This window comes from Pholcus phalangioides, unplaced genomic scaffold, assembly GCF_987345545.1.
Source record: "Pholcus phalangioides strain wild (caught in Gottingen) unplaced genomic scaffold, Ppha-v1.0 ptg000003l_1, whole genome shotgun sequence".
Lineage (NCBI taxonomy): Eukaryota > Metazoa > Arthropoda > Arachnida > Araneae > Pholcidae > Pholcus > Pholcus phalangioides.
Genome location: NW_028301596.1, coordinates 19,827,270 through 19,851,085, shown reverse-complemented (window position 1 = coordinate 19,851,085; position 23,816 = coordinate 19,827,270). Strand labels below are relative to the sequence as shown.

Genomic DNA, 23,816 nt, shown 5'->3' with positions numbered 1-23,816 from the left:
GTAGTCTCCCAGAACATCCATAACACACTGCCAACAATGTAGAAACTCTTCAATCATTAATTGAAATAGGGAAAAACCATCACCTGTGTTGCAAATTTGCATTAGTATACACATAATGAACAATTTTATTTATGCTTCCTTATCTATACCTCAGCATTTGTGACAAGCATTGTCAATAATTCTATCGTGTGTATTTAGTTCATTTTGAAAATGTGTATTTACTAGTGCTAGTACTTATTTTCATGGTAATTAATATTTTAGTTTGGTCATGAAGAATGTGAAAAGCTCAACAGGTTTCCCGAGGCTATGCTACGAGGCGGAAGATGGACGACATTTTATTCCTTCAGGATTGCTCATTTTCAACACCATCGCTAGTATGTGTACTATTTTTTTTACTTAATCCCTTCAATGATTTTGAGTATTTTTCTCACTTATTCGAAGTTGTAAACTCACATATTTTTCCAGTTTGTTCATACCCTAAAGCAGTGGTTCCCAAACTTTTTGAGGCACGACCCCCCTTTTGACAAGAATTTCATTTGTAGACCCCTCCCCCCTTTTTTCAATTTCAATTAAAATTTAATAGATTGATTTCACTGCATAATCAATTCTGCATTTTTTGAAAAACTGATTGAGATGCGTCAGTGGTCATGCCTGCAGTGTTATGTCAGTGCTCATGCTCGCATGTATGTATGCATCAGATATATCGACCTGTGTTTGAAAACCAATGAAAATTGTATGATTGCAGTGCTATCTATCAAAATCTGCAAATACATGATTTTGTCGAACCTGATTTTTAAAATTTTACAGAGTAGTCTGCAAGTATGAAAAAAAAAATTTATCATTCATCATTTCATTATTTTTTTTGCAAGAGTTTCAATTTCCATGGAGATTGGGTTTCTTTTTCCAGACACCCTATAGTTTACAACTTATTAGTTGTGTGCTTTACTTTTGAGTGGTACATGGGTAATAAATAGCTCAGTTAAGGGTTGAGATGTGTTTTAGGTTTGACATATTTATTTTAAGGCTTTTAAATTTTGGAAACTCTTTTTTGCAACATTTCCCCCCCCCCCGCATAATTATGCGACCCCCCCCCTGGGGGACACTACACACAGTTTGTGAACCATGGTTCTAAAGTAAGGTGACTTGATCACATCACATATTTCATTTTTTTTTCAATACAATTCCAAGTGACATTTTCCATTTAATGAAATAACATTAAGATACTGAGGAATAAACCCTTGTTCCAAAGTCCTGGAATAATTTTTCAACCAGAAGTAAAAAAATCATCCATAAAGTTGATTGTCTTACCTCATAAGATGGAGTGAAATAATCATAGTCCGATTTCAGATTCCCTAAGCTAGTAGTTTCCAAAGTGTGAGTCACAACGCCTCGGTGGGGATGTCTTGAAATCATTTTGAAAATTGTGATTATCTGCCAATGGTCAGTACATGAAAGAGACTACATTGCGCCTCTTGAAATTTGTGTAGGGAAAAGCTGTGACACTCTCATTGCAAAGAGTGTGCTTAGGTGGGGAAAAAAGAAGAGAATAACAAAAAAAAGTACAAAAGCAAATTCAGTTTTTTTTTTTATTTATCACTTCACGAGGAAACCCAGTAAGCATATGTAGGCATGATATTTTACGTGAATGTTTTTGTTCATAATCAGAACTGTGCAGTGTTCTTATTAAGAAATTAGCATAGTTTTTATATTTATAACTTGTTTGATATTTAATGTGTGTATATGTTCAGTGAAAATTAGCTTTAGCTGCTGGGTTTAAATGTTCTGTTGTATTGAACTCATTATATAAATACATTATCTTATTTATAATTTTCTTTTCTTTAGCGCCTTGGGTGACTGCTTACAGCAAGTCTAAGAAGGTTGTTTACTACTTCAATACCAAAGATAAGAGATCTGCAACATTTGAAAAAGTAGATAGGTGCGCTGCTGATTCCATGTAAGTTACTCAAATAATATCAATATATATATTATTAGAGATATATTGAAAATTTATGTTATATATGTTACTGCACCATAATCTGTCAGTTCCCGATCTCGCCGACCCTGCCAATGTCAGAATTTTGGGCTTTCGACGACCCCTAAGATATTGATATTCTGATTCCTTTGACCATTAGGGTTGCCATAGCTAACTATAATTATAAATGGTCGTAATTATCTCAAAAAAATATGTCACAGTGGCGATGACTCCGAATCATAAAAGATCGATATATAGGTGCCAGCCAAAGCCCGAAATTTGAACATTGGCTGGCCAGTTGGCAAGAACTGTTCGATTTCAAGCTTTGGCACTAACATATATAACCTGTTTATATGAATACAATAGAACCTAGATTATCATGAACTCTCCGTTAACCAATGTACTTACTGATATATAATAATCAATACTTCTGATATACCCGGAAGCCTTCTGATTTTTCAATCTTGTTAAAACCTTCCCATTGGAAACCAGATTCTTCTGATTTTTCATAGCTTTATAGAAAAAATAAATTTGTGACTTGGCATAAATTATGAAAGCAAATTCCTTAGTCCTAGCAATCCTCTGTTAAACAAGTTTCCTGGAGAGAAGTATGGAGAATGGGGATTCTAAATACGGGAAATCATTAATTGTCACCAAATATGATGTCAAAAATAACAAAAGTTACCAATTAATGATAAATTAGCCAAAAAATTGTTGATGAGGGGAAATGAATTCTACGGAAAATTTTTTATGATAACTGACAAGTGAAAGAAATATTCCTAGTCGAATTGTCATAACATAATTTATAAGTTGCTAAAATTTATTTTTTTATTTGAAAAAGTTGGGACGGCCAAAATTATAGGGGAAAATGGATAATATGGTCACTCTACACTATCTCCCATTCTTCCTTTTATTTAAGTGCCATTTCCTTCGGCAGCAGAATATTTTGTCGTGTCACAAACAACAAATTTTTCATCTGGGAATTGGCACCTATGATATTACGAGCAGTTTTCTTTGAATTTTCCAATATCAAAGATCAAATGTACTTAGGGACAGATTTTTGTTTTCTTTTTTTTTTGAAACGAAAGGCTTGGGCAGAGCTGAGTTTTGACATTATGATGCAGGTTGTTATATTGAATGAAGGCATGAATGGGGAAACATTTGATAACAAGTCATTGTAGTTGCACAGTCCCTATAATGCACATTTATTATAACTAGCCTCAACTTTGTGAGGCATAGTATAACACACCTGATAGTGGATTAGGGCATTAAGCATGTCGTTCAGGACATCCCCAATCAGTCTAGAGCAGAGTTTCCCAAACTTTTTGTTCTATCGCCCCTGTTTTTAGAAATTTTATTTTGTCTCATCCCCCCCCCCTCTAATTTCCAGCCTACCCATAGGATCCTATGTTATACCCATGGCTTCTATCACCCCTATGTACCATTTCATTTCCCACTTTGGGGAATACTAGTTCAAAGTTAAATTTATAGCGTAAAAATCTTATGTATAATGACACTCAAGGAACCAAAGAAACGTATTGTTTCAGAGGATGTATTATTATAGGTGAAGTATATTAACACTGTGGAAAGTGAATTGGGACCAGAAATCAAGCCCTTAAGCTGCAATTTATTTTCAGGCAGCACTGTTCAGACAGACAATTTCATGGCGAGCTGGACTCGTCATTTCAGTTCAAGGGTTTAATATTGTTACATAGGCAATTATTGTTATGGAGGGTATTTTGTACAGGATTTTACTGCATGATATTCTTCAAAATATGAAAGACAGATGGCAGCACCAGAGCAAGAAAAGGAAACAGGCGTAACTCCGACAACATAAATACGTTAGGGCCATGCATATACATTCACATACAACACGTTCTGGTATGTACCGGTTAGAAATTTCACAGAGGAATGAGTATAAGGTGCATATACAGTCAGGTAGTAGTGTATAATGAAATAGATGGCTTTTTCTCAGCCCAAGATATCAAGTCTCCCGAATAATTCTTATATCTTTTGAATTTTGCCTGTGATTGTAAAAAATCCCTACATTCAGGGGAAAAAATTATTCATAAAGAATTTAGAAGAAAAAAGGACTTGCTTTCATTTTTAGTCCTTGAAATGACATCACAAGTATTGTGTAAATTGTCGCCATTGTGTCAGATCAAAAAAAATCTTTTTGGGGGAAAACCTTTTTTTTTTCTCCAATCAGCCAACATAAATAACCCAATGGCAATTTTTTGGTTGGCGAAAATTTTTTTTTTTGAGAGAGAGAGAAATAATGACAGGTAATTCAACTTACTGGTTGGATATGATTGGCGATGACTTGAATTATGTCATGTTTTTGCAATTAAAAAATCCCTACAATTTCATTTTTACTAATAAAAAATCCCCACAATTTTTTCAAAGATACCTTCATTTTTGTACAGAATTTTGATCTGTGCATCCTGAATTCTCATTCTCCAAAGTTAGCAGCTATTATCTAGTTGCGACCCTGGTTAGTATATTCCATCTATAATGATAACTCCTTCATGACAATACTCCCAGTCCTGTGAGTATCTCTAAATAGGTGTTTCACTGTGTATGATAATATCGATGGGCTCGTTCAAGACGGCAACAACTCTAAAATTTCATTTTTGAGTTATGAGAACAGTGGGAAATGCCTCTAAATATTCCCTAACACTCTGACTCTGCTTATATTCTCCTCACTGCAACTTAATGTGAGCGGACTCGCATAGAGTTCCATGCAAAGCGAATCTTTAAAACTCTGGTATCTCAAAACAGGTAATTTTGAGTTGTTTCCATCTTGAACCAGCCCATCGATGTGTAAATCGATGGTTCTTCACATATCAAAAACATACCTTGTTCTGACCAATCTTAAAACTTCCTTGGCGAAATTTGGAAATTAGCAATAAAATGACAATAAAAAAATCAAACTTATGGAGAACATAGAAAAATATATGGGTAACCATAAAATTTTGTTTTTAATACGTGATACATAAACAAATTTTGCATTTATTTCTTTAAATATTTCCATGATTCTGCAATTGCTTTCGGTATGACATGAAAAACTAGGGTCAAGTCCCACGTACTGCCTCTACACAAACAGTACAGTTAAAAATTATGATAATTTCACTATTTTGCTGATCCTTATATAACTGTTGCGGTAAATGCGACAAATCAGTACTATTGGAGCCCAGATTATATGCAAGTGCATTTGCATATTTTGGCTTTTTGGCATTAAAATGCATTATTTTATGCATATAATGCATAAAAGAATTTTCAGAATAAGTGCATATTTTTGAAGGTTTATTAAAGCTTGATCACACACACACTTTTTTTCAAATGAATATTGCTTGTAATATATTTTCATATAACATATTTATTTTTTTTCGCAAGTGGGATTTAGTGAATTAATAGAGATGTTTGTAGTATTTTTTGAATAACCATTTTATTGTAACACTATTTCTACCAATCATCTTAGTAAAGTTTGATAAATTTATCACACTTTTAGTGGTGAATATGCATAATACCCAATCATTGTTGGTAAATTCAATAAATAATAAAAAATATATCACTTTCACCAGTGATTAATTTAAATTATAAAAAATATCACTTTTTTACCAGTAATTATGCATAGTAACCAAGTGTCACTGGTAAATTTGATAAATACTCAAAATTTATTGTCTTTATCTGTGATTATAAATAATACCCTAGTGCAGCAGTTCTCAACCTTTTTTGACTCGCAGAGCCCTTTTTAGTGAAAAAATTCTATGGTGGAGTCCCGTGGGCACATTTTTTAATTATTCATTAAAATTACAGATTTATTTTTACTATTTAAAAATATAATTATTTTTTTAATTTTACTGTTTTTTTTATTTTTCTCGAGCGGCCGCAGAGCTCCTGGAGAGTGCACAAGTAGCCCCAAAGGCTCCACGGAGCATTGGTTGAGAACCGCTGCTCTAGTGTAATTGGTGAATTTGATAAATATGAAAAACAATTTCAAATGAGTTTAGTAGTATGTGTGATGAATATAGTCTGACCCCAATATGATGATACAATACATGTATGAATTATCATGTATAGTATATCATATAGTATGATTTATCATGTTTACCAATGATGCGACTCTTGGGTATTATGCGTAATCACCAGTAAAAGTAATAGTTTTTTTAGTATTTGTTAAATTTACCAATGACGATTAGGTACTATGCATAATTGTGCATGCACCTGTGTGTGATTAGGTAAATACATGACCGTGATGATGATACTTTTTTTTCATACATACTTTAATCATGCATTATTGAACCACTGTTGTCTTCTAGGTCCTGTTTCACAAAGCGCTTTTTCTGGAACTGGGAAAAGAATGTGCAGCTTCTGCCAGAACAGAAATGCTGTGGTGCAAGCAATACAGTCCACGGGGAAACTATGTACAACTTCATCGTGGAACGTTTGTCGGCACTGACGGGATATACTCATTAGACTATTTTGGCACCATAGCAAAAAACATAAAAAAACTTGTTAATGTTAATGTATAGTACTATTGGTTGTTTTTTCCTTCTTCAGATCTTATTTCGTTATTATTTGTAGGACCGCTTCACATTTTATACATTTAACGATGTACTCTGACTTGTTTTTAGAGTTATTGGAACTGCTGAAACAGTAGAAATTATTGTTGGCGTATCAAGGATTTTTTTTTTTGGACTGGACTGATTGAAAGATTGTTTTTGTCGTTTTCTGAAATTCACTTCATTCTACGCATCATTTCTTTGCCCTTTTTAAATATATATTTTATACATTTGTTTGAACTTGCTGTCTTCGGCTTAATTTTTTTTTCCTGTATTGTATCGCCATCATTTAGTGTTATATACTGATTTGCAAAATTTATTCTTTGATCTTCGTTGCTGAGTTTTCCTTGTTTGTTATGGAATCTTGGAATCAAAAGAAGTGCATTTCTTGGAACGGAGGTGGATTTCTCACAAAAGGGTGCCTTCATTCACAAAAAAAAAAAAAAAAAATGTAATAAGAGTTTCAGTATTTTTAGAGAATGTGTTCATCCACACACACACACAGAGCCAATGCATTCTCAAAAGAGAAATTGTGTATTTCGAATATGTTTGTTGATTGTTGAAGAGATCTGTAAATAAATCGCTCTACACTTGTGATAATAAAATATGATGTAAACACACGTGATCTTGTCATTATTTGTAATTCTGTAAAAATAAATAAATTTAACTGTATTTTATAAACTAAGATGGCTCTTTTTTTTTACTGTTTTTATGTTTGACTTATGTTAAATACATATTTCGTAGTCTTTTAACGATTTTGTTCCTGGAAGTTACTCTCTTATCGTGAAAAACTTGTAATCTTGAAGAAAACTTTTCTATCTAAAATAATGGAGATTCATCTCACTTATTAATACACTTCTTCAAACTCATATAGTATGGCAGGTACCACCCTGTCGGTCTACACTAAATAGACGTTTCACATTTTAAGAGCAGTCAAGGGGTGTTTCAGACCTGTGTGTCTTGACCTTTATGTGGGAGATTCTGTGGGCTGTTCTACCCTGTGACACAAAACGCTGCTGTATCCCTGGTTTAGACATCCTCAAATAGTCAATGTATCATTGAATATTTCCATTAAAAAAAAAACAATTCAAGGAATCTTTGGAAGGGCCTGGGAACAGAACTGCAGGCTATTGAATGATCTGTAAATATGCCGCGGGTCATTCAAGTGATATGGGAATGTGTTGCGTGTCACTTGAGTGATCTGGAAATATGCTGCAGTGATCTGAACTTAACTGTCATCACTTATATTAATCTTATCACTTGTCACGGGCCACTTAAGTGATGCGGAACTGCACCGCGGGTCACAAGCAAACTGAAAATATGCAGCTTTGTTCATTTTTACAAAATTAGGTGTGACGACTGGTAGAGCGTATATGATGTACCCCATATTTTAACGGATTCGTGTATAGGGAACAATTTTTTTGGCGAAAATTGTCCCAAAACTAGGGGTGAGGGGAATCCTTATACACACGATGGTATTATTGATATTAACAAATTACTCAATTTATGATGATGCAGCAGCTGATGGTGATGTATCAGACCAGCAATGCAGTGCCGTCTTAACGCATGGGCACGGCCCGGGGGATCTTAAGCGCTGAAGGACCTCATGAAAATGATATCTAGTCAAAATTTCCAAATGTAAGGATATGAAAATTGGAAGACACAAATTGACAGCCGAGTAAGGAGGCCTCGGAAAAATCACTTTGCATCGGGGGACCCTGGGTTTAAGCTACGGTCGATCTTAGAATGCGAAAGAAATAGTAGCCACTTTCGCTGTAGAGGAGGTACGAAAAGAGTAAACATCCAACCATCAATCATTAGCATTGTAACATTTTGTTAAAGCTTTTCCCCCTCATTTTCGCTTTTTTGCTAAAGGAATTTTTTACCTAGCTTAAACCCTGGGGCGACCCCCCCCCCCCCCCATGATGCTCTTAAGACGGCCCTGGAGTGATTGAGGAATTAAATGGTTTCTGTGATGAGAGAATATAGCTTTTTTTCTTTTATAAGTCTTGAAAAATGGTGTATCTTTGACGAAAACTTTTTTCTAAATTTTAAACCTAAAAAATCAGTGGGTTCCTCATGCACGTTAAAATGCGGTATATTTTTCCATTGGATAGAAAACCCTATTTCGCTAACCCTAACTGCGAGTGGAAATGAAAAAGAGCGGTCGATATCGCATACTAGGAGCAAATCAAGACTTATCTATTTCAGTATCAAGAGAGGAATTCCTGTAGGCTTCGGACCACTCGATTGCAGCGTGTGAATCATTAATTTATATAGTGTTATTAAAACAATTTTAGAAGCTATCAACAGTTATATATCGACTGATATTTTTATGCAAATGTAAATTAATGGTGAATTTTTTGACAGTATTGTAGAAAATAGTTGTTTTAGAAATGTTCTGATTTTTTTTCGTTTTTTAATAACATTTCCTGTAGGAAATATAGTTTGCTAAATTTTTGATAGATGGCAGTATAAGCATTATAAAATATACCTCAACATCTAGTTACCAGTTTTGCAAATTGAGAAAGGAGGATGCCTGCACATATAACCTCCAGAACAGCTGCGCAAACCACTGAGCTATAAGTTTACTTAGCGCAAACTTTTTGAAGCGATACCCCTTCTGACCAAAAAATTTTTTTATAGGCGACTCCTACATCAGCTGACCATACATCCCGGTTTTCTCGGGACATTATGATTTTTTTGCCAGTAAATGTGCTGTTTCGAAAGCCCTTTTCGGAACGCTTGTTTCGATTTTAATTAGGGGATATTGACTTTTAAAGATATTCAGTTTTTTAAATATATAGATATTTATTTTGTTTTTTGATGTACTGTGTCTCTTATGCAAGGTGGAACCTTAGAGAGGAGAAAATACTTATATTTCTTCTCGATGGATGGAACTGTAGCCAGATGGTCCTTGAATTTCTCATGCAGAGTGATTGAGAAAAAATCATCCGATTTCAAAATGATTATACTCTTGAAATCGATTATTAACAAAAATTGTTCATAAAACGACGTAGACACATTTCCCCTCGTATATTCACAAATGATCTATCCTTCTATGAGGCTTTTCGAATAGACATCAGCATCACTCCTTAGGGACAAACACTGGATGATCCCCATAGAGATCAATGTTAAAATTGCCGATTTTAGCGTAGAAATGCGGAAATTTAGTGCGGTTTTCCACCACATCAATAATTTTAAAAATTGAATTGAATCTTTGGTTTTCGAAATATTGAGCCCACTTAGAGATACGAAGCCTAGAAAATTAAATATAAAATAATGGAGTCAGACCCACTTTTGAGGTGGATATTCATGCAGTAACATTGATTTCAAATTTTTATTTATATCTTCTCAAACGGGAAAATGACAATTAATGTCTCTGTATTATCTTATATTATCCAATTGCATCAATCCATATAGTTTAAGATGTTTTTAAATTAATTACGGGCGCATATAAATTACATTGAACAAATTCCGCAGCTTTAATCAAGAATTATTTCCAGCAAAAACAGGCAGATCGATAACTTGAAGTTAAAACAAAATTCGAAATTTCTAGCTCCCATTAAAAAGAACAAAAAGCGATTCACATTTCTATGTTTCTTTAATTTAGATTTGTTTCTTTCATGAATCGCACAGGAAGCAACCAATATGGCGACTTCCTGTGCGATTCATGAAAGAAACCGATTCTGAAAAGTGAACCCTATATTCTACGGTGGCTTGCCGACCATTTTTACAGTAGACAATGGCTGAAAACATTGAAAGGCAATTTGATTAGTCCGGCAAACCACTGAGAGTCAGTGGCGTCGGAGCTGGAGGTGCTCGAGCACCCACACGGTAATCTGAGGCATGGGTCCGAGCACCCTCAAAAATTGATTCAGAAATCAAGATTTCCTGTACAAAACTAAAGACGAGCACCCACGGGTTCGGAACACTTCCGACGCCCCTGCTGAGAGTTACACTGCGGCATTATTGAAATAAACAATTTCAAGACACAGAGAATTTCAAGATTTATAGTAAGAAACGATTTCAAGATTTAATGAAAGAAACACTGTAATGCCAAGGTATCTCTACAAGAAGATAATTTCCAAATACTGGAGAAGGAATAATTTCAGAATTATCGAAATGAATTTCAGATTAAAAGAAGTAATTAATCGGTGTCTTCTTCAGAATTTGTGAAAAAAATGATTCCAAAGCTATTAAAATTTTATAATTAGTAAAAGAAGTAATTTCGGTACTATTAAAAGTCTTTGGGCCTCGTCGACCATCTATTAAGATGTCACTATAACAGTTATACAGTCAAAGCCCCCCCCCCCCCCGGTCAGACTTTTCACGGGCCCTTCCATAGTTAATTTATAGCGTGAAAAAGCAAAGCATGATGAGTGTTGTCCCGGGCTCTAGGGCTAGTTCGGGACACAAAATAATTTTTTTATGGAGCTCTGGTGGCCTCCCTTGTGGGGGATATGGTGAGCAAACAATGCTATTCTTAAAATAAATGTTGCGTTTTTGTCCTTCCAGAGCTGTTTTTTTTCCGGGCTGTCTTTTGTATACATATTATCACGGAACAAGCTGAGCCCGAATAGCATCTGCCCTACCTGGAGGCAAATTGGGTTCTGGCCTTCTGGAAATTTCGACGATGATTGGTTAAAGCTTGTTAAAATGTGTGTGTATGTGTGTGTGAGTGTATCTGTCGGGGAGGGGGGGGGGACAAAAAACACAGGAGATGTATGTGTTTCAGACATGGGCGGAAATATGGGAGGGGCATTGCTCCCCCCCTCCCCGTCAAAAGTGGAGTCGACTGACCTAATGTATATGCGTATATATGAATTGACATCATCATCATAATCATCACTACGTCCCCCCCGCAGCAATCATCATCGTGTCCCCCAAACTTTCACGTCTATCACCGCCTATGGTTTCAGAGTGAGAAAAAAATTCCCCAAGGTGAAAAGAAAAATATACGGCACAACCGATATGGGGCCGTTCAAGTATTACGTCATCATGGATAGGGGGGAGGGGGTTTCCGATTCGCTGACTTTTGATGACAGGAGGGGGGGGGGGTTTGGATAATGCTTACGTCATTAACCACCCTTTACAAAAATATGAAATATTCCTAATGGCATCTTACTTGGTGCGCCAAAAACGAGAAAAACCTTTCGATAGTTTATCCCCCCCCCCCCTATTGATAAGTGCCATACAGAGCCACTTTTGTGATCTCTAAATGTTTCGCGGATCCAAATGATCTGGAAATGTGTCCGGGCCGCTTAAGTGCTCTGTAACTGTACCACGGATCACTTAAATAATCTGAGCATGTGCCGCGAGTAACTAGAGTGATGTAGAACCGCACTGAGGACCGCTTAAATGCTCTAAAACTATGCCACATGTCACTCAAGGGATCTCTAAATGTGTTACATATCACTTAAGTGTTCTGGAACTGTGTCCCTCGCTCAAGTTATCTGAAAATGTGCCACGGGCCGCTTAAATGTTCTGGAATTGTCCACGGGACACTTGAGTGACCTGTGAATGTGCCGCTTAGTTCATTTTTACAAAATTAGGTTTGAGGAGGGCAGGCCGCATCAGCTAACCCCCAGGGTCATATTTAGTCCGCGGGCCTTTGTGCGATTCACTATATGGCTTAGAGGGTGGGTCGCAATGAATTTATTAAAGATAAATTTTGAGCTCATAGCCAGCATTGAAATAACATTGAATTAAAAATTAATAAAATTGAAATCAACAGAATTTTATTATAATAACATATAAAAGTATTTTCTCCCGAAATTTGAATTAAAAAAATAAATTTTTGATCGCCCCGCCCGCCGTATACGTCTCTGATCCCCCCAATCCAGAATCAAAAGTTTAAAGCCCGTGATTGGCTCTATTTCGAGCCATTACCGGGCGTAAGGGCCGGATCCCAAGGGAGCCCCATGTGAAGAGAAAGACAAGAGAGTAATGTATGTGTAAGTGTGAGTGCTTTTAAGAGTTGGGAAAGTTTTTTTTTGACAAGTCCGGGAATTTGGTCAATTAATGGTTTCTGGCGATTAATTAACTTAAATTTTAACGACTGGTAAAATGCCGCCACTGCCTCTCGTGATTATTATTATTATTATTAGCTTTTCTGTGAAGAAGCCCGGTCGGGCTTCCCACCAATATGCGTTAGGATTCAGAGGGGCGGAGCTGATGACGAAATTTCGCTGAAAAGGGGGGGGAGGGGGTCAAAAATGGCTAAAAATTTGCTTACGTAATACTTGAACGGCCCCTATAACCTTGTTTGCATAACCCTTCAATAAGTCCACATATGCACAGAGAGCTAGGCACTTATCAGTGAGTGACCAAAAAGTGACCTAGAGAGTTTGCAAGCACGTGAGTGAGCAAAAGAGTGATTTACAGCGTGAACAAGCTTATGAATGACCAAAAGAGTGACTTGGAGCGTGAGCAAGCATGTTAATGTGACCTAAAGAAGGACCTACAGAGTGAAGGACCATGTCAGTGAGTGACCTACAGCCGTGTGAAAGCATGTGAATGACCAAGAGATTGACCTAAAAAATATGAAGGTATGTGAATGACCTAGAGAATGTGTAAACATTAAGAGCGTGACCCATAAAACAAGGAACCATCATGTCAGTGAGCGACCAAAAGAGTGACCTAAAGCGTTTGCAAGCATGTGAATGATCAAAACAGTGTGCAAGCATGCGTGAATGACTAAAAGAGTGACTTATAGAGTGTGTGATCATGGGACTAACCAAACTTAAGGCACGAATGTACTTGCAGGGCGGAGGGGTGTTGGGAAGGAGGTCAAGCGGGTTAATAGCACAGGGTGGCGAATCCGAGGGAAGAGTGTAGTCAAGAAAATTAGATTAAAATTGGAGAAGGGCGCCAAAATTCGAGTAGCCCGCAGGTGGCAAACCCCTAAATGAGTCTCTGAAAGGTGTTCAACGTTTTTGGGAATGCGGGCCACTTCACTGTTTTGGAAACGCGTCGCGGGCCACTTGGATTGTTTAGAAATATACCTCACGTCACTCCGGTAATCTGCGAATATACCACGAGGACGAGACACTTGAGTGAACTGACTAGATGAGGTGTGCCACGGGTCACTCAAGTGGTTTGAAAATGTGATTGGTGGGGCGGTCGATGCATATGTGCCGTTGGCGGCTTAAATGATCTGGAAATGTGCCACAAATGATCTACTAATCTTTCGCGGGCGTCTTGAGTGGTTTGGTTGTTTGTCGCGGGAAACATCAGCTGAAACTCCGAGGGTCGCCCCACCACCCTTTCCCGCCTATAGTTCACCGCGAAGCCGTCAGAACTTTATATGTACTTCCCGGGGATTCCATCGCCACTCCAAGAAAATGTAATTAATCATTCAATTTGATAAATAAATTAGAAAAAAAAATGATCCGCAATAGAAATACAGTCAAACCTCGTTAATGAGTCACTCTTGGAAGAGCAAAAATATGACTTATTAAGCGGAGTGACGTGTTAACTGGGTGACGCACTAACGAGGTTAGACTGTACTTTCTAAAAAGGACTCCAAGAGTGTTGGGAGCCGTGCTGTAGTTTTAACCCCTCTTAAGCGGCAATCACAAATCACTGAACATCGAAATGCCATATTTTCTTTATTAATGAAGGTTTTCTTCAGATTTTCTGTATTAAAATGGGTAGGGAAAAGTTTTTCATTGAGAGAAAAATCAACTTTACAAAATATCGGGCTTGTCAGTGCTAAAACAAGAGGCATTTATGAAGACGAGATATCTCGTCGATGCCGCTTAAATGATTGCAACTCAGTAATGTTTTCGCAAAAGCAGTAAAAATAAGCGGTCAACATCAGTTACTAGGATCAAATCAAGACTTATCTATTTCAGTTGCAAGAGAGGTATTCCCGTAACTATCGGACCACTTACTACAATCGTATCAAGTTTGATTTATATACCATTCAATATTTACTATAAAAAACTATCAACCGTTCTATTTTATCTGTTGTCTCAGACTAAATGAGTAAAAATGTTTTATTTTGAAAAAAAAAGTTGAGTAATTTTGCTAAAATTTTTTTTCTAAAGAGAAAAATGGAAGGTTCATCATGAAAAATGCTGATTCATAAAAAATCGGATACGTTGTATTTTCGGCAACAGATGGCAGCATAAAATTGTAAATATATCTGAAAGCGACATCTCTTGACATAAAATTTAAAATAAAGATTCGGCACAATTTAAATAAAGTTTTACGTACATCTTAAAAAAAATTGATCTTACGCGTTTATTTTTCTCCACAATTTTAAAAATATAGTAGAATCCCGTTTTAGCGAATACTTGCTAAAACCTGGAATATCTTTTCGTTATAACGAAGACGCCTTTATAGTGTATTAAGGAGTTCTAGATCAATCGACTCCACCTTTGAAGCTATGCCCCCCCCCCCCCCCGTATCTCCGCCCATGAACGAAGGTATGTCTTTGGTCTCGGAATTCGTAGTAACGGGATTCGACTGTACCAACAGAAGAGAGAGGTTGTAGTGCGATTTATCTGCAAAACTGAAAAACAGGACCAGGCAAAACCAATGTAAACACCGGACTTGTCAAAATTTATTTTTTTCACACAAACATGCAATTGCATCAAAAATTGATAGAGTATACATACACATACGTGTATGTATACTCTATCCACGAGGTAACAATTTTTAAGCCCGCAGTTGGCCCGCAAGGGTCAGGGAAGATATATTTAATTTTCGTCTGGTCTGGCAGCCTACAGGACCTGTTGTTCCTAAAGACCTGTGTATAAAAATGTATCTTTGCGATTACTTGCCCTGTTTCGACATTGATGACATGCAAGTTGGTCACGCAATGGATAACAGATATTAGAGAGTGCTAAAGTGATTGGTTTTTTTGCGAATGAATGAAAAAAAAAAATACTTCATCCTTCGGAGATAGTATGGTAGCATCTGAAAAGATGTTGTAGTCCCTTAGGACAGGGTTCCCAAACTGTGCTCCGCGAAGAGATTGGAAAATAAATATATCATTTTTCACAAATCTTAAAAAATTCCCATCCAGGGTTACAGTTGGCAGCGATCTTCTTTTGAAAATCAACGAAAACAAAATAATATTATGTTCAATATAATAAAAATGTATTAGAGGTTTTGTTTCCGCACTAAACTGCATTTATAGCGGATAAAAAATTCTGGGGGTGTTTCTTCTCGGGAGATATGGGCCAATGCATTAAAACGGCCCTGCACCATATGTCATTATTGATCACTGCACTTATAATTTTTCAGAATACTTCCCAAAAGAATACTGAAGCTCTTCAGCTGAAAGGCTGTTCAGTGTGATTCAACCATTTCATTAACCGCTATTGGTGTATTTGGAAATCATACTTGCCATAAAGGTCCCTATATATTTCTCGAAAATATTAAGTTCTGAGGGCGTTGTGGAACGTGGCCCACGCCATAGTTCAGAAGAAAATTAACAGAAACCTGACCTTCATCGCGGCTGCAGGAATTTATTGAGCGCAGTTCTCGGTAACATTCTCAGATAAGAGCACTTTACCCTGGTGAGGGATTACAGGCGTTGCTCGAGAATTTCGAAATGACAAAAACCGTTTGCTTCACAATTTAATTTAATTTATTTATTTTTCTTGACCTAGTCGCTGTGATAGAAGACTGTACATATCAGTAGTCCTAAATTCCGATAGTTTAGTCCTAAGTTCCAATTTTTTTTAACCAAATAGATTGTATGCACGAATCAAGATTTCATCGTCTTTGACGGTATCAGAAAAATGCTTTTAATTTCTTCTATGGAATTGCTTTAGAATAAACTGGCACCTATATAACTTGCAAGATTTAGGTACATTTCACGTAAAAAGGGATATAAATGAATATATTTAATCATATTAAATATATTCAATCATTATATATTATATCATTAATATATATTTAATCATTGGAAGTAATTCTCGATGAATTACTTCCGAAGAAAGTTAGTTACGAAGTAAATTCCTTTCAGTATAAAATACACGATTTTACTCATTAAGCTCTTGTTGATTAATGAACATGTAAAAATTTCAATATCTCAACAATTTTCATTTAACGGGGGTGAAATCACCACCACAGAATTTTAGCTGATAATTTTTTACATTTACGTAAAGGGGAAATTGACCTTTGGAATTTTTATATCTGTCAGTCACAATTCGTGAGAAAAATTAAGTGAACATCGCAATAGCCTCCGTAGTACCTCCGTAAAGTCCCGTATACACTAGCGATCGGATCTTGCAATGAAAGCATTCGCAAATGGTTGTTCAGTTATTTGTACGGTGTTGTGAACGATTCTTGAGCTGTTTGCACTGGACCCACCTGGAATCGGTTTTTTCAAAGGAAAGAAAGGAACACAAATGAAGTTTGTGTATCCACGAGCGGATTAGAACCGCTGCAGGGGGTCGTGCGTTGCACGTTCGGCGCGCTAGTGTATGTATACGCGCCTTAACAGAAGTGGCGCGCGAAGTTTATCTCCAAAATATTAAAGAACTATTTAATTATTAACTATTAATTAACTTATTATTAACTATTTAATTTCTCTCTGATTTCTGAACCATCTTTTTCTTACCAGTCTCACCAAACCTATGTTTAGTATGGTAGGCCTTATTAAAAAAAAAAATGAAGACTTTTATTTAACTTTTTTACATATATAATTTTATTCAAACGAGCTCACTTCTCGGTAACTTTGGTTAAAAATTTGGAGAAAATTTATGAGATAAGCCAACACCACAAGCTTGTGACATCAACGAAGGCAATTTCTCCTATTGCTATTGGATGTATTGCAAAAAAAAGGTAAATATATCGCATGCGTCGGCCTGCTATATCCAATGGCAGTAGGTAAAATGGACTTTGTTTATAGGTGTATATATTTGTTTATAGGTGGTGTTAGATAAGCAGGACCGTCTTAAAATAGCCCCATCAGTCCCCGTTCAGAGAACAAAATGAGTCCTTACATAGCCCGAAGTATTACTCACCGATTACTAAACATATTCTCAAAAATCATGGTACTAACCTGTTTGTCACGATCCCCCTGGATCCATGCATATTGGAGTAGTGCAGTACCCCGAACCTTCAGATTCGATGCCTATGCGCAACATATACGTAAAATCAGGTTCTATCGATGCACATTTGCGATTAAAAGATCAAAAAAATTTAGATAAAAAAAGGTGACAAAACAAACATTTTTATGGAGACAAGAAGATAGCCATAAGGTGTGTGGAAGGAGCTAAGGCGACTTGATAAGCCCCTATTGTAGTGGCTATAGAAGGAGCTATATCTAGTGATGATGTCACTCCTCGCTATCTATACGAAGGGTTTTCAACAGCTGGCTGATGCGAAGATGAATTTAGGAAAGAGAGAAAATTCAACTGTGTGTGCCTTTGCGGAGAATCGAACCCACATCCTCTGACTTGCCGGGTGAGCACCCCAGACCAACTGAGAATCGTTGCCTTTGTAGTCACGTGGTCTAGGGGGCACTCACCCAGCAAGTCAGAGGACATGAGTTCGATTCCCCGCACACACAAGAGGACAGTTAAATTTTCTCTCAATTCATAAATTCATCTTCGCATCAGCCAGCTGTTGAAAAACCTTCGTAAGGAGCTATATCCCGTGAAAACAGAGGCGTGTGGTCTGTACGTTAGATTTTTCAAGAGACGGATCGAATATCAAAAATGTTCTTAGTAGTGGCACTGTTTGGGAAAAGGTTGGCCACCAAAGGCGCCAATATGAAGAAAAGAAATAAGGAGGCCTGAAAGTTACCAGTCATCCCGTATACACAGGGATCAGGCCTGTATGCAGGAGGGGAAGGGTGAATTGGATTGTACATTCATTAATTATTGGGGGCTCAGTATCCCCCAGAAATTTTATTGGGGCGGGGGCTGAAATTGCCTCAAGCGCAACATTAGTACACTGCGTTGAACTTTTCGCCAATAAAGTTTGAATGGGACCATACAAATCGAGAAGGGGGATTTCCTGCCTTTTTTTAGGGGCGGGGGGTGGGGTGTTGAAAAATATTATTACGTCATCAACCACCCTTTATGGAAATATGAAATATTCTTAATGCCGTCTTTAATTTGTGAATTTTCTGAAAAACTTCTTGACACGCGTGGTTTGGGCCATTAGCCGCAGAGGTTCTAGGAGGCAATTGCCCACTTCTCGATTTGGGCCCACCTTGAGCTATATTTCAAGTCCAGAAACATCCGCAATGATTCCATCAAATTACACCCATCTATACAGGATGGTAGTAGGCTGAAGTTGGTTTTCTGTGGTTCCCCCACTTAAGAGGCGCAAATGCAAGTCGATCTCCCCCTTCAAAAAAGAGCAACAGGCCTACAAACTATAAATATTCAGTCACTACACATCACTCACTTCTGAGATATAGATGGCAGCACTGAAAAATCATACACAAGATACACACACTTCCGGCACAACTCACTAGGTAAATCTTCCATAGATGGTGATAGACCTGAGTTGTGCTCGGTTTGAAAGAAAAGAAAAATCTCTCTGGGTGCTTTTGCCTACAACACGATACTGACAAAGCATGAAAATTCAAGCATTTCCACTTTTACTTCAGAAAATGAAAGACAGATGGCAGCACGGACACAAAACAAACGCGACTCGACAACGCAAATACGTTTCGGACCACGCATACACTCGGAACACACATTCTGATTCCTTAGGAATTAAGGAATGAGTACGAGGTGCATGCACGGTTCAGTAAGTCTCTGGATAAAGCTCTTTCATCTTGGTCATTGGGGTTTCATGAAATTTTTTTCATATTAGTAATTTACCAGAGGACCTCTCTGTCCTATCCCGAAACTGGCTTCGCTATCGTCCGACTCGGGGATTTACCCCCGTTTCGCCCTGCAAATTATTCATGCTGTGCAGAATGCAACTTCAGGTTCATTACTTATCCTGTATACCAAAAGGGTGCTCAACCTTTAGGACAATGCGGGCCACTTCATTAGGTGATCTGGAACGGCGCCGCAGGTTAAGAGAAATCTGCCGTTCAGTTCACTTTCACAAAATTAGGTTTCAGGTCGCGGGCCACATCCGGCCCGTGGGCTAAACGTATTTCCTAATGGCATACTCCTGGTTGGAAAAAGTATCCAAATAACGTGTAGATCTCAAATACATCATTCATATTGCAAGGGGTTGTATAGTTAATAAAAACTTTTTATACGGATACTGTGCTCAAAAACCCAATAAGTTGTTGCCTTCTGAGACCAAAAAAATCTCGTTTTTAAGTGCAGTATTCACTGAGATATTTGAATTCAAAAAATGAAAAGTTGGTAAACCAAACGGCCAATGCTTCTTTACCCCATTTATACCGTTCTTTCCCAGATTTTTGAATTCAAATATATCTGCGAATATTGCACTTGGAAACGTAGAATTTTTCTTGTTGGCCTCGGGGAGACGAAGCAACAATTTTCAAATTGAGTTTTTGAAGACACTGTACGCAAAAAAGGTTAATTTTTGAATTTTAAGAATACAACTCCTTGCAATATGAATGAACTCTGAGTTCTATTTGGAAGTAGTGCTTCTAGGAACAACGGTTCGCCAGTAAAATGCGACACGGGGGAATAGCCCTGTATAGTCATTTTCTAGCATTTCAGAAGTCCTACCTCCGGACCCCATGGTCTTGGAGGAACCGCCTTTCAAAACACACTGATCGTAGTGAGCACAATTTGCTGAATTCTGAATATGAAGCACAGATGCAAAAAAAAAAAAAAACCCCCAGCCAATGACAAAAGGGAGTGTACAATTTTTTTTTATTTGCAACAAATTGTATACATTTTTTATATAGTCTATACAAACAAATCAATATATGTTCATATATATATATATTCTATTACGAAACACACCGCCATTGTTTTTTAATTTTTTACTACTTTTTTGCAATATTGGAATTTCAACAGTTGATATCTAATTTCGTCTAAAAATCACTGGGCAAAAATAATCACCGGAAATGGAATGAAATTCGATCAGATCATGCTCTAATAAAAAAAACAATAAACCTATTTACATTCAAATCAACTTAACAATTAGCCATGACATGGTCTCAGCACATTCACAATCGTGCATAACATCTACGATTTGGGATAGAATTACAATTAATGGAAACAATCTGTTTTATCGAATAAAATAGAAAAAAAATGTAAATGTCAGATCTAATAAAAGTTGTTTTATCAACAAGAACATTGAAAGTTTTTTCTTTAACCATCATGAATCGTAATTCAACCGTTCACCTCCCTGATAAGTTTTTTTACAAAGAAGGGGGAAAAATGATGCATTGTTACTTGCCACAATACACAGTGTTTGTGTTTGTTACGCTTTTAAACATAAAATAAGAAAATATTTATTGAAATTCAATATAAAAAAGAATAGAAGAATATTCATAACAAAAATATCTCAAAAATCCAAACATAAGGACCCATGTAACCAATAGATCAATACTAGCCGCAATTAAAACAATTCCAAGTCATGTCGGTATGTATGTGATATAACTTGTGTAAAAAAAAAATAATTTTTCTTAATCAAGTACATTACGAAAGCTGGAGATACAGTTGAACCTAGACATCTTGAAATAAAATAGTTTCTTTAAAGTGATAATAAAATGAAAAATTTTTTCATAGTTATCTCGAATCATTTACCTCATTTGCTCTTGCTATGCCAGATTACAGCTTCCAAAACCAGGGCTCCCTCTCAGAAAATTAGACAACCCCAGATAATTCTTTTCTGTCTCTTGTCACAATATGCATTACATTCTTTTTCTTCTAGGAGTCTTCCAATGTCCAGAGTCTGTCAACTCTTTCATGATGCACAGCAAATTATGAAGACGTATGTTTTTTAAAAATGACGCTCTTTTGAGACCACTTCCAAAAGCACAGTGCAAAATGTGTAAATTACAAGATCCAATGTAAATAACTCAAGGTGAGCCAGATGGTTTTACTGTGCCCGTCCCTCCCTTTTTTAAAAGGATTTGTTTACACATTACTGTTCAATACCCACATCATTTTTGACAAATGAAGCACTTTCATTTCTAGTTCTTTGTAAACATTATGTCTATGCCTCTGCATGTCCTAAAAATACAGAAGACAATTGAATGCTATTGGGTAGCATCAGAATCCCCAAACCTACAATAGGCCTATGTATCCAATTGTTATGCAAACTGTTGTTTCGCCTACACACAAAATGTGCACCATAATTTTAAATGATGAATGTTAGTTACTGTACAATGAATAGTCCAAGACCATGAATCGGTAAATACAAAATTATTTTTTCTATTGAGATAGAAGTTTACAATGACTAGTTGCAACACTGATACAAAATGAGCTTTTGAACTGTCAAACTAAGCAAAAGAAAAATTAATAAACCCCAAAATAACCTGAAAAACGTTACAATTTCTGCTTTGGCAGAACCATTAATTGCAATCCACTAAATTTGAATTATTTGGCAATATGTTGATGATCCCCTCTTCAATTAAAATCAATTACACAAGTTTTGTTGATAGAATTTAGTAAAAAAAAGAAGTGGGAGCCCTGTTTACTGTATTTCTAAAACTCTTGCTATGTCAGATTACAGCTCCCAAAATCCAGTAGAACTTCTGAAAAAACCAGGGCTATATTAACATGGGGGGCCCCCTTATCTAGACCTCTGGCTATGGGTAGGGCATACATGTTAAGATTCTGTTCTATACCTTTGAAGAGTAAGCATGTAAGTTGCATATGAGCGATAGAGCCTGAGCCTTGATAGATTCAAAAGGTAAAGGACTGAAATATTTAGCTATTAATCTTAACTACTAAATTTGGGGGGGGGGGGGGTGCTACAACACCAAAGGGCACATCAGTCAGTCTACCTCCCCACGGTACCCCTGGAAACAGCCCTACACTACATTAGTCCGAAGAGAGTGTATGAGAGTATTTCTCTCGGAGGATGAAGTAGGCTCTAGTCAAAGGTGCTGACAGGTGTCTTCACACTGGTTGAATGTGGTGGTGTATAAGTATCCATCACAAAAACTAGAATGGGATAAAGCCAGAGGGATGGCACCCCCCCCCCCCCTACCCAAACTTAGCTCAGCCTGGCCCTTGATTCAGGGATTTATTTCCCATCTCACCCTGCCATAGTTTGCGGTGAGAAGGATTGCGACACAAATTCCACAAAAGTAACCTGCATGTCCCAAGGGATGAGTTAGGAGTGAATCACATGACCTAACTACTAAATTTCAACATGCTCCTCATCACAAATATTTTTCTCTTTACCAGTCAGATTCAAGATATCAAGGTTCGACACAGTATCTCAAATCACAAAAAACCCTATGCACATTAGTCAATTTCTTTAATTTCAATTGGTAATAACAGTCATTTCGAACCGAATAGCAAGCAACTGTTTGAATGCACCCAACACAACCTGAAGGGATAATTCTTAATGAAGGGAAAAAGCAAAAGAATAAAATTGTATAACACTATTCTGGGCGATGCTAAAAAAATAATTATTATAAATCTCAATCTCGCACATAGATTATCTAAAAAATAATGAATAAAATCAAAAACTGCAATTCCGATAAAAGAAAGTGTGCAAGCAACTTCCATAAACGATGAGAGCTAACTACACAATCACACAGACAACTGAATTTAGCCTCCAATTTATATGCTATCAAATGTAGGTATTACGTGATAACATTTCCAAATTATTTCAGTCCAGAGCTTGTACAGCTATAACATCAGAGAAAAATGATTGAAGAAATTGGAATACGGCCCCATAATTTCACTCTCATCAAATCGATATAAATTCCAGAAACGGTCATTTATTTATACAGATTATTCATTAGAATGTTACTTATTCAAAATAAAAATGCAAAAAATGACAAATATTTTCATCAAAAAATTACGATTAAATTTTTGTTTGAAAAAACTAAAGTACTTAAAAAAAATTACTGAAAGTGTGCAAAATTATTTTAAAAACGACTCGAAGTCACAAAATGAAATATCTTGTGCATAATATACAAAAATTGGCAGGTCAGTTGTGACGTAAATGGCATGCACCTTTCAAGTTTAAATAAAATAAAACGCCATGCCGAATGTCATAGCAGATAAGGCATAGGCGCTTGAAATAGGTAAAAACTTATATTTGATTTATGAATGCTGATTGGTTGAAACTAAGCTCGTTTAATGTAAATCTTTTATTGGAATGTTTAATGACAATGATTAATGTGGCAGTAGTGAATGTTTTTTAGATAATTATAATCGGAAGTTTGGCCCCCTAAT

General features: G+C 36.6%; 1 protein-coding gene across 2 annotated transcripts in view; it reads left to right on the top strand.

The window, feature by feature from the left end:
* Cmtr1 (Cap methyltransferase 1) overlaps positions 1-6,859 on the top strand; it is a 64,527-nt gene extending 57,668 nt beyond the window's left edge. For both annotated transcript variants that reach the window (XM_089245600.1, XM_089245601.1), the window contains exons 24-26: positions 262-374; positions 1,843-1,954; positions 6,295-6,859. In XM_089245600.1, coding sequence (XP_089101726.1) covers positions 262-374; positions 1,843-1,954; positions 6,295-6,451 — 382 coding nt within the window. In that variant the 3' untranslated portion in view covers positions 6,452-6,859. The remainder of the gene's footprint in view (positions 1-261; positions 375-1,842; positions 1,955-6,294) is intronic.
* Positions 6,860-23,816: the final 16,957 nt, after the last annotated feature.